Source organism: Nothoprocta perdicaria, unplaced genomic scaffold (genome assembly GCF_003342845.1).
Source record: "Nothoprocta perdicaria isolate Ctin4 unplaced genomic scaffold, notPer1 scaffold_120, whole genome shotgun sequence".
Taxonomy (NCBI): Eukaryota; Metazoa; Chordata; class Aves; order Tinamiformes; family Tinamidae; genus Nothoprocta; species Nothoprocta perdicaria.
This window is the reverse complement of record NW_020454317.1, coordinates 1,170,461-1,182,814: the sequence shown is the minus strand read 5'-3', so window position 1 is coordinate 1,182,814 and position 12,354 is coordinate 1,170,461. Positions and strand designations below refer to the sequence as shown.

Genomic DNA, 12,354 nt, shown 5'->3' with positions numbered 1-12,354 from the left:
ATATTTCTAGTTCTCCCAGTTAACGCAGCTGGAGGGAGTTTACTCTGAGCCAAAAGAATTTTGAGAAGTACTGTGGTTCATATAAAAGTGATATRTATTTAAACACAGTCCAAAAAGCTAATGACAGCATTAAAGGCACTCCAGGGAGACAAGGTTGAAGAATGACCCTGGTTTGAGTTTGGGAGGAGAGGTGAAAGGGGTGAACAGATTGGTGATAATGTTGTGATTGGGTGAAATACAGGTTTAGACATGTGACTGCTCACCCCCATCTTCCCTAGTGGAATGGGACGATAGAAAATGGTATCATGATAATGCAGCCCTTGCTAAAAAAGGCCATGGAAGCAGGCTGTTCACCATATTTAGCACTACGAAATTATAGCTGGCACCAGCAGCTCTTGGTTGTCACCTGCTGACATTTTGTTCAACATGAAAAATGAAAACACAGTTGCCTGCGCTGATTGAAAGCATGCGAGTCCCTGGGGACTCGCAGAAACCGTGGTGCGAGTTCGGACCTCTGAGCCGCTGCCGTGWCGAGGTGCTCTGCGTTCACGAGGTGAAGGAGACACGTACACGTAGCGCAGCAGGGTCACCGGGGCTGGCTTTGCAGCCAAATGCAGTTTGGACAAGCACCAGGAAGGAAGGAAGGAGGGAAGGAAGGAAGAAATGAAGGAAGAAAGGGGCTTCACTGCCGCTCTGTTCGGGGCTCGCGGACAAACAGCGAGCGGTGCCCGGCACTGCTCAGAACTAGTGGCCTTTCCCATGCACGGTCAGAGAGATCCAGCTGCCAAGGCAAAGGACACACAGGGTGTGCGACGTCAGCGTCCATCTCAGGCACTACCTGAATGTCACCGACACTGCAGAGCACCTTTCTCTGCCCATTCACTATATATGTACCTGAAATTTTGCGATAGTCCCATGTTAACCTTTAAATAAGGTTACTTACCGTGGCTGTTACTGCCAGGTGTGGCTGGGGAGGGAGGCACTGCAAAATGCACCCCTAGGGCTCTCTCCCACTTGCTGCCTGGAACCCTTTGCTGTGCAGTGAACAAAATGGGAACCAAATCTTCCTCAGAGAGTGACAGGAAACCTGCAGAGCTCTAGAAAATATGACCTGCACCTCCAAGTACCCAGGACAGAGCACACGGTTACTTCTTTCTCTGGGTTTTCTCTGTTATGTTTCACTCCAGTAGCTACAGCGTTAATAAATACAGTGGAAGAGGCTGCTCTGTAAGCTGACCTACATGGTCACATGCACTGCTTTTATTTTTAACATCCCAAACTGCTTGATGTTTCTGCTTGGGCTTGCTCGGTGCCCTCCCATTCCGTCCTCTTTCTCTGCTTCCAGTTATCCCTTATCCATCTCACTTCAGCCCAGCTGAGCAAAACCAAGTGAGCAAGTGTTTGGTGCAAACACAGGGACTCTATGATTAAGGTAAGGTTTTGTAAGTGGAGTTGGAGTCTTTGCTGATCAAAGCTTGTGTGATGGTTACTCTGCCAAGCTATGAAAATCCAGACATGCCTTCAAAATAATCTTAGTGGCTAGGATGAGGTAGAATAATCAAACAGAAGTTGTCTTAAATGACACCCTAAGACAGGCAGCTGTTAACTTTTGTGACACGTTACTCTAAAAACAGAACCTCCATTATTTATTCAGTGGATTTGACATGATTTGAGACACTGTATTTGTTTTTGTTTTGACAAAGATGCTGACTATAAAATGGGAACTTCAGACTCAACAGTAAATCAAAAATTCAGTTGTAATTTTCAAGAAGCTGGGGAAAAGTAAAAGGAGGCATACAGGCAGATACACTAAGGATCAGAGATGAAGCAGGAGCAATCTTGTGGCAAAAATGCTAAGACTTAAAACCCAATTACTTTTAATATGTTCAAATGCAAAATTGTACTGAATAAAAAGATGATGGAGTAAGAACCAGAAGTGTTGCAGGCACTACTGTGCCATTTGGCATTATTTCTGCTTAGCAGTTTTTATTCTCTTATGAGTTAGCTCTCATAGCTCACTAGCTCTGAAATTCTCGGTGCTGGGCAACTGTCTTGGGCTAATTTTTTGTTTGTTTTATTTTACTTAAAACCATTCAAATGATTTTCTCAAGAAGACTTCAGAGAAGTGTGTTAATGATACTGTTACCAGGGAGTAAAATAGAACCTGAACCCAAAGATAAAAAAAAAAAAAAAAAAAAAAAAAAGATTGAACTATTTTATGTTTTGAAACTGCAGTTAAACTCAAACCTGTTATTTCAAAGTGGCTATTGAACCTAAACCAGAACTAAACCCATCTGCCAGTTATTGGTGCACAGTTAGGAGTTTGCTTCACAGCGTCTGCCTGTACGCGGGAGAGCCCAGGGACCCCTCACACGCACGGGGCGCTGCAGGGCGCCGCGTGTCGCAGCCTCCCTGCTCGCTCCGCCGCCTGCTCTCCGCGGCACTCCCCGGCAGGCCCAGCACAAGATCCTCCGGCCCTGTTTGCGGCCGTGCTGTGTTGCCCAGCACCATGCTGCAAGCCCAGGGGGTCGCATCGACACATGGAATTTATTTTTCTTTATTTTTGGCCTTTGTCTAAGGAGAGACATGACTAAGCCTCCCCTCAACCCTCCCCTCCTATTCCCGGTAGAGCACTAGTGCATCTCCTGGATAAACATTGCAAAAACAGCCCCCCATGCCTCCGTACTGCGTGTGTGCATCTCAGGTCTGTGGGGGTGGGAGGCCAGGGATGCCCCGGCCTCTCGTCAGCTCCACAGTCCTGCATGCCGCATTTAGGGAGCTGGAGAAGATCTGATGTACTGCTGTGATCTGCAAGGAAAGCAAAGCAGGGAGCAGGGGCTGAGGTCTCTGCATGACTGATGCCCTGTACTGGGGACCCACAGCATCTCTGCCCATTTAGAACTTCTTTTTCAATGTAAGGCAACTCCAGCCCTTTCAGTAACTCTGAATCAACAGTTAATGCCATAAAACGGCCCAGCTTCAGTCAGCTGATGCCCAGATAAAAATACAGGGAAAGGCTCCCTAACTGTCCCGGCATCATCTCCATCTCTTCTTGGGGTTTTCTGACAGGACAGTCGTCTCACTGAAAATCTTTACGCTCTCCATATCCTATTCATTATATCTTAAACTGTGGCTTTCACGCACGCAGTAGCAGTTCACTAGAGTTCCTGAAGAACATTTCACCTGTAGCTTTTACACCACCTTTCCAGCCACCCCGAGGTGCACCTGTGTCACTGTGTGGCTCATTTGAAGCTGGGTTGGCAGGACGTGCATGGGACAGCGATTGCAGCGCAGGCGGCACGCGGAGGACAGCGACGCGCTACGCCTAAGGCAAAGTCAAGTTGTCGCTGTCCCTGCTGCAGGGTGTAGGCTAAACTGGAGGTCACTRTGACGCCAGATGATGGCATTCTTGGATTTGCTTTTTAGTTTCAGTTCATTGTATCAAAGAACAGGACATCGTCTCCCCAGAATCACAGCCAAATGCAATACGCTGCACTGCACAAAAAAAAGAAGGTCTCTAGTTTAAGGGGATATCAATGCCACCTTAGAGAATGTTTTCCATCTCTCCTGGGGGCTTTGTGCTGAAGGCATCCAGCTGCAAGTGAAATATCAGAACCTAAGTATCTCTGTGGTGGCATATATTTTTAATCTAAAGTATTCTCTGTGATTATTTTAATCCTTCCATGCCCCAGCTGCCAGATATCTTTTTACCTCTAGATAATATCTTTTTACCTCTAGTACTCCAAAGATTAATTCATTATGGCTTGTGAACCACTCAGTTAATGAGATAGTAAATATCTTCAAAAAGGCTGCAAGGAAATTAGTAACTATGTACTTAATTTTTTAAGTGTTATGCTGAAAATAAGATAAAGGCCACATAATGGGTAATAAGAATTAAAAGAAATAGCAAATTCCAGCTATCTGTCCTCTATACTCCAAAATATTTGGTTTCCTCTAAAATACTTTTTTTTTTTTCTGTGGTATGAGTGTCATACATAACTTTAAAATTCTTAGCTGCAATGTTTCCTGAGATTTTTATAAGCTGTTTCTGTCATTTGTATGTCTTCAAAAGATTTTTTTTTTTAATCTTGATTTGTGATCTTTTTTCAGAGGCACTCTGTAAGCCAATTATTAAAGGTTTCTGGTGGGTGTCTTTGATAGTTCCCTAAAATGGGAGTCACCTCTTGACTCTGTAAGAAGAACCCAAATGTAATATATTATCTTAGTTCTCCGCATATAGCAGATAACAAACAGGAAAAAAAAAGTATTGTTTTGGCTCATTGACTACAACTGAATTAAATATACACTTASCAAAATAAAATCTATTTAATTTATAAACCATAAATCATTGTCAGTGAAGAGATCTGCTCCAAACACAGATATATCTGCAGTTAGAATAGCAGCTGTATATTTTTAAACCTTGCTTGATTTGCTGTCATTGCAGTCTAAAAATAAAGATTTACCAAAGTGGACAGAATGTGGACTATAATTTGCATCCTTTCATTCCACAGTAGCTTGAAGATAATTCAAATAAACATTTTAATTTTTTAAACCCAATTATTAGAAGATATTGCAAGTTGTAGTGAAATATATCTACATACTCCTTGTTTCTCTGTCTGATGTGTCTCATCTCTCTGAATTTTATCTGTCAAATTTAGTGAGGCAAGAATTTGTAAATTATTAGTGTTTTGAAAGTTGATTGTAAATTGAGCGTTGATAATAATATCATTAACTAAAATGCAGAGCTAATACCAGCATGTCAGAGTATGAGACACATTCAAAATACCTGGCAGAGAATAATATATATGAGAAAAAAAAAAATCTTTCTTTTTGTCCTCTTTAAGAGGACTCTATATTAYGAGATTTAATAGTAAGGAGAAAAGTATAGAAATGATTTGTCTGACAGAACAACATATACAACTTAGAGATGACGTATACTAAACTAAATTTTTTTGGCAGATCCAAATAACYGTGAAAATTGATTCTGGGTCTAAATACTCTGGTATGTTCACTTTTCATAAGAAAAACAAAATTATTTTCTCTTTATACAAATGATTCTGATGTGATTTGCTCCAGCATACAATAATGTAGATATGGAAGGAGGCTCAGAAACTTTGCAAGCCATCTTTTCTGTGGTTGTAAGAACCATAAGGCCTATGCCTCAGGATATATTTTTATGTATCAGTTATTTCTGAGAGTKAGGGTTGCAGTGGAAAGTATTGTTCATACATTCATGTTTTTACTGCAGCGTAATGTACCCAGCCCTCCTCTGACCTTATGCAAGTCATAGCTCAGACTATTTTTAGAAATTATATTTGCAGCAGAATGCTACAAGAATGAAAGTACCAGGGATGCTGCCAACGAGAAATATATCCATTTCTCTCACTTCTCTGAGCTGCACAGGGGTGGATCAAACTAAACAGTCTAAAGAGGAACAGATATCATCCTAAAGAGCGTGTATTTAGAGGCTGGACCTGGCTGGGGCCATCCCAGCTAGTATCATGGTGCCATCCCTGTGCAGAATCCAGTGCAGAAACCRAAAGAAGGCAAGGAATGCGCTAACAGATAGTTATGAAATATTACTTTCCTGCATTGCTTTCTTGAGTTTATCCCATGTGTGCAAAGAAAGTCCAAGGTACTCAAGCTTACACTTCATTGCGTACATTTGTCCCCGGGTAAAGGGACCACAAAGGACTGTGCAGGATGCCTATGCAGGAGGGCAGATGCGGCTGATTCAGTAAGAGGCGACTGGTCGGTGTTAGCAGTCACAGCAAATGAGATGAAGATGTGTTGCACAATCAATGCACATCAAATTCCAACACATAYGTGCAGTCTTCCATAAGGGCAGGAACCAACGTGCTGTGCTTTCCCCAGACATCTTAGCTTCTGCTGCCTGGTTCCTGACTGCTATGGCCTGAGGGTGAAAGTGTGAAAGATGAGCCACTGAAACAGCACAACAACACACTACAATAACAATTTTGTTACTGGACTTCGAGAGTATTATATTTCCTTTATATATTACGGATTTTTAAAGAGAGGTTTGGAAAAAATATATATATATGTTTTGAAACCAAAGAAGTACCAAGCTGTGAGTACTGAAATGCAGTCTTCCTTAAGACAACATGTAGCTTGTTTACATGATAAAGCTGATTGAAACTTCTGAAACATTTGTCTTGGCATTCACAACTACTTCTGTTAATCCAGTCTGTCAGTTGCAGAATGTTAAATTATGGAGCTGTCTAACGGCAGCTGAATTAGGAAACAGAGATTAGACTGGTATTGTTTATTTCCGTTCTTGTTGCCTGGGTCCTGGTTCCCTATTTTCTGGCCCACTATGGTATTACTTGGTATGAGTACAAAACCTTCAAAAACAGTATATAAAACATAATGAAGTCACAATCACCTATTCCATTTCAGGTAATGTTCCACAATGTGTTTTCAGAAGTTAACTGAAAACCAGAGCAATGATGACTTGTTTGTGGGAGCATTCTCCAAAATAAATAAATGATCCAGATTTTAAAATATCCAGAGGGATATATATATATATATATATATATATATATATTTCTTAAAGAGGTATCCTGTAAAAAGCTTGCTCAGACCTGACCTCTCCTATCAAAAAGCTCTGCCAAGGTTAGATATTAGTCATTAGTCTTCTGCTCTGACTACCCCACTGCAGTGCTGAATGGAGCATGGCATAGACTGCCTCTCTTCTCCTCCTTCATATCTATTTGACCCTCACTGGAAATAGCAAAAGGAATCAAGATGATCACCAAATGGGAATTTTGGTCTGTTAAAAAAAAAAAAAAGAGAGAGAGAGAGAAAAGAGAAATGGATTTCAATGGATTTTACTGCATGAGTACAACCTTGAAATGCCTCCACTGCACTCTGGAGCTCCTCTCCAGAAAATACAGCCCAAAGCATCACCTTAGTCAGGGTTTTGGCTCCTCCAAGCRAATATGACAGAGAAATCAACCTGAAGGAAAGTCTCTGTTCCATAATATGATGCATCATTTAGGAATATACTGATAGATCAGGGAAGCAGAGCCAGGAAGGTCAGGCAAACCAGCCTTGACCCAAGCTGTTTAGCTGATTAAAAAATGTTATCTTGTAAACATCCCTCATTCTCAGTCTTTGCTACTGTAGAAAAAAAAAGAAGGCTCATTTGTGAAATATTCATGTGAATATAGGAGTGGGGACATGGCAACCTCCAATGGCCATATGACCAACTAAGTTTCCTATGGAGCAGGAAAAAAAAAGTAATCTTTCCTACACAAATAAAATTGAGGAAATGGGGAACCTTTCTCTGCCCTCACATAATTTATTTTGCAGTCTTTATTTCAGCAGTTTGGAGTAGACCAAATCAGTGCAAATAGAGGGACAGAAATTAGTTCACTCTCTCAAAGCTTTGCTTCCTCTGTTGGTCTAATGGCTGAAGACCTCTAAGATCCTACCTATATACTGCTGCTATCAGGCTACCTTGTAAGAGAGGGGTCACTGCCCATAGGTAACCAGGAGWCATCTGCCCACAGTCTTATCTCCTCTAAAACAGCATGTGAACACCCACTGTGTGGAAATCAAACCCACGCAATCTGACCACCGTTCTTGCTCCTCCAGGCAATAACGCTTTTCTTCTTGTGTTTGACACACGCAGCACCGGGCTCAGAAGCCTCCCGCTGGGCAGCACAGGCACTGTGAGCGATGTTTCAGTCGGCACTGCCGTGCACCGATTGAGCTCTCCATCTCCTGCATGGTGATCAGCTGCCGCCTTCACTGCGGCGCCACCTTTCACATGTGCAAGGAGGAGGAGCATCAATTGCTGTGTCCCTTAGAGCACGTCTCCTGCCTCAACTCAGCCTATGGATGTCCTTTCTCCATGGCCCGCTTTAAGCTGGCAAAGCACCTTCAGGTCTGTCCAGCCAGTGTTGTCTGCTGCTCAATGGAGTGGAATCGCTGGCCAAATGTGGATTCAGACACAACCCTCCATGAGAACATTATGAAGGAAACCTTGAATGAAGACTGTCTTGACACGGCCTTGGCCCTCAGAGACCAGAAGATACTTTTCAGGACTTTGAAAATGGCTGAATTGTTTCCAGAATGGAGGGAAAAATGTGAAGTGGAAGAGCTAATGGATGAAAACACAGGGGAGGAAGAAGGTGCTGTGGGAGGATTAACCTATGGTTCCCAAGGTGATAACCAATCATCTGAGCTTAGTCAACGTGAGCGTGAGGAACTGGCAAAGGACAAAGAAGGAATGGATCTGGGGGGTTACAAAACCTGGGAGAACATTTTTAGCAAAGAGCTCTCGGCCTGTAAGGTAACAGGTTCAGCAGTCAGTGCAGGAGAAAAGAGCAAGGAGGCTTCCAAGAAAACAGCATCAGCCCCTTGCACTGATACCTCTGCAAAGAAGGCAAAGGAAGCACCTGATGCAGAAGAAGCAAAAGACCAAAAGGCTGCACAGGTATCATCAAATGCAGAAATGACAGGACTGGCTCCCTGGCAAGAAGGAGTCCTGGAGAGGTTGAAGAAAGAAGTTGGTGTAGCTGATTACAATATGTACCTGGTACATCACGGGGGAATGCTCATACGCTTTGGTCAGCTTGCTGCTTGCACTCCCAAAGAAAAAGACTTTGTGTATGGGAACTTAGAAGCTCAGGAAGTAAAGACTGTCTACACCTTTAAAGTGCCAGTTAGCTATTGTGGCAAAAGAGCACGGCTAGGAGATGCCTTGGGACACAAGATGCCAACCTCAGAGAAGTTGGTAGACACCTCAGAATTGGGAATAAGCCTAGAAGAACTACCTAAAGCAAATATAATTAAAACCACACTGTTATGTGCACTGGAAAAAGAACTGAAAGGCCATGAGATCTCTGAAGCAAGGGGTATTGATGGCCTTTTTGTGGATTTTGCAACACAGACATACAACTTTCAGGTGGAGCCTTTCTCCTCCACTGCTGTTCTGGCAGATATTGTGGATGAAAAAAGCCCACCCGAACTTCACATGGAGCTCTACACAGAATGTGTAACAAGGAGACACAACAAAAGCAGTTCGGCTTTCACATTCACGTGCAGTCACTTCTTCAGGAGGGATGAGTTCCCATCACATTTCAAGAATGTGCATGCTGATATCCAATCATGTCTGGATGGATGGTTCCAGCATCGCTGCCCACTGGCCTACTTGGGATGCACTTATGTCCAAAACCACTTCCGCCCTGCTGGACTTAAGGCCAAGGTTATATACAGCCAGCCTCTCAAGACATTTGCTATTAAGCCAGAGGTTGATACCCTCCTTGTGGAATCGGGGAAATGCAACTCCACAGTGGTTTGCAGAGGGAGAAATAAAGACTCACTGAGTAGCCTACCAGTGGAAGTGCTCAAGTACATTGCTGGGTTCCTGGACAGCTTCAGCTTATCTCAGCTATCACAAGTATCAGTGCTGATGCGGGAAATCTGTGCCACTCTTCTTCAAGAGAGGGGAATGGTCCTGCTGGTTTGGGAGAAAAAAAGATATTCCCATGGAGGTACTTCATGGAGAGCTCGCAGAAAGGCAAGTGACTGATCCTGGGAGAAAAAATAGTCATGGGTTCTCTCCAGGGAAAAAAAAAAAAAAAAAAGCATAGCAAGTTAAGCTTCACGTAAGAAAGGGGGAAGGATCATGAGGCCACACAGAGGGTGGAGGGAAGGAAAGCAAAGGTAGGGAAGTATAAATGAGCTCCTACTGACCAGCTGCAAGTTCCCACACAGGTTTGCTTTGGGTAACTTCTTAGGATAGGTGTTGTGATTTGAGAATACTTGATGCTTAAAGGTTATACACAATTTTTTAAAGGACTTGAAATTTGTCTTTTTCTTCTTTTCTCTTTACAAGCTGGCCTAGGGCATCTTGACACTAGAATATGCTTCGGAATACCAACAAGTGCAAAGCAAAAGGATATGTGACTGTGAAAGGAGCTTAGGATTCACATCAACCTCCCAGGGTTTTCATTATTCACAAAGCTTTTCATGGTTCACAAGGCTGTCATAAAASTCTGGCTTCTTGGGATGTGAGCACCTGAACTGACTGTCTTGGACAGTCTGAAAGAAATATATGACCACAGCTCAGTTAAAATACTATATGAAAAAAACAGTTACTGCAGGATTTTTTTTAACTAACTGATAGCCTTGCTGTTGCTCTTACATAAAAGAAGAGAGRGAAATCCACAGAAGAGTTGCAAAAATGATCTAATGGCCTGGCTTTCCACCTGATGGTTAAAGGCTTATTGGTATTGCCTAAAGGAAACTTAGTAATTCATGAAAAGCACTTCCCATTAAGAGAAAATACAAAATGTGGTGAATTCTAAGTCTAGCATAGCAAGAACCAATGGCTGCAAGTTGAATTAACCAAATCCAAAACAGAAATTAGCCATTAAAGTCATTTACTGAAGGATGTGGCTTCCTTCACTAGAAGGAAGAAATTCCAGTTGAGTAATCAAATAGCAATTACCTCCAGTTAGTACAGCATAATTTCAAACCAGCAGCCTTCTCTCTAAAGAATACCCAGCCCTCTCATGTTAGCTGTCTGTTTTTACCGCATATTGATTTATTTTTGATKCATAGACTCTGCTTTGAAACACTCCATTTGTAATTAAACTGAGCTTGTTGATGGCTGTGCATAATATCTATGATTACATAGGACTAAGATAGGTGCAGGTAATTCTGAACTGTATCACAACCACCTGAAGAAAGTACATTTTAGGGGAATAGAAATCTAATATGACTTTTAAAATGGATTTGATGCGTTACAGCAAATATTAAAGTGATTAACTGCAGTCTTACCACTGCAAACAAAAATTGCAAATTTTTGTGCAATTGCACATTTTTATGCAATTGCACATTTTTGTGCAATTTTGGGCAAAAATTGCACCATTCCTATTTTTACAAGATTGGATTTCTTCTAGAAATAACTTTAACTCCCAGATGTCCTAGACTTGCTAGGGGGTGGTTACTTCCAAATTTCTGATGTATGCTTTCAGCTAGAAGGTGACTTTTATTTAGTCTTTCAGTCTTTCTTTTGAGACAGAGGGAGAGAAAGAGAGAGGTATTACACAAGCGTGTTCTGTTTACTCAGCTTTATAACTACCTCAGATGCACCTAATCTCCATTTTTGCACACTGTATATATGTGRCATAGTTTTCTGTAGATGTGCAGTAGTCAGTTGTCCTGGATTTCCCTAATATCCTAATGGACTTCCTAAGTACTGTATAAGCACCAAACACTGTAGAAGGATGCTTTCTCATTAAAAAAAAAGGCAGCTGATGACAAAAGCAGCAAAAAGAGCAAGTATGAGGTACATAACTGTGCAGACCATATTTTTATTTGTTATACCAACTCTGCATGATCAAAATTTCACTAGTCTGTCCAGTACAAGTAGCATACATATAAGCATATGTCAACTGAGTTTTTAAAAAATCTTATTACTTTTTTTCTAACATTCCAGTCTTGTCTCCCCACTTTTTCTTCCCTCTCTTCTTCCGCTCCCCACATATTAGATCTGGCAGTTCAGCAGCCTGTTCTCCACAGTTAACAAATGGCAGTTCAATGATGCTATAAGCATGGCTGAGCACCTGAAGAATTGTCCTTTCTACGACGTGGAGCATAAGAAGGAGCCTGTGTTGCTGACAAGCATGTGTGAACCTCAAGAGCAGAATCAAAAGACATTGGTCTCTACTTTCAAGCGCAGATTCTGAACGACCTGCATCTCCTTCCCCATGRTCCTTCCAAGGACATTTGAAAGAAGATTTGAAAATTGGATTGCAAAGATTGTTGTTTCTAGCTCTCCTTTGCAAATAGAAAATTGGCTTTCCTCCAGCTGTATCTGGAACATCGTGCTTTTTTTTTTCCCCCCTGCATTAATTTAATTTTTAAAACATCATCCACAGGGTTCTGGCACACTGCTCATAGACATCATGTTCTTTTTATTTCTTTTTCTGTTATTTGCTTAATTGAGAAACCTGGAGAAAGTAATAAGGATATTGCTTGAAAGTAGCATCTTGGCAACCTTAAAGATAGGCAGCTGCTCTGACACCATGTCCCCGAGAGAAGCAAGAGCAGTTAATGTAGTTGCATTTACGTAGGTACAGCTTGACTAGATCTGCACCACCTCTCTGTTGCCTGCAGAAGTTTTGGGCACACAGACAGGTGCCCTCTAACCTGACAGAAATTTCTAAGGTGTTCTGAGATGTGGAAGAAGATGCCAATGTCAGACTGCAGGTGCCTGCAGCTTTGGCAAGTGTGGTCATTAAAGGTGTGAGTTAGAGAAACATCTCAACCACTACCTCTAGGGACCAACCTGGGTTAAGATACAACATCTAGGAGACT

The 12,354-nt window shown here is 42.1% G+C and overlaps 1 protein-coding gene across 1 annotated transcript; it reads left to right on the top strand.

Moving 5' to 3' along the window:
• Positions 1-466: 466 nt before the first annotated feature.
• Positions 467-12,069, top strand: FBXO40 (F-box protein 40). The gene is made up of 5 exons (XM_026054282.1): positions 467-572; positions 1,188-1,227; positions 1,417-1,432; positions 7,655-9,547; positions 11,526-12,069. Exons 1-5 carry the CDS (start codon positions 467-469, stop codon positions 11,721-11,723), a joined length of 2,253 nt encoding a protein of 750 aa, XP_025910067.1. The 3' UTR covers positions 11,724-12,069.
• Positions 12,070-12,354: the final 285 nt, after the last annotated feature.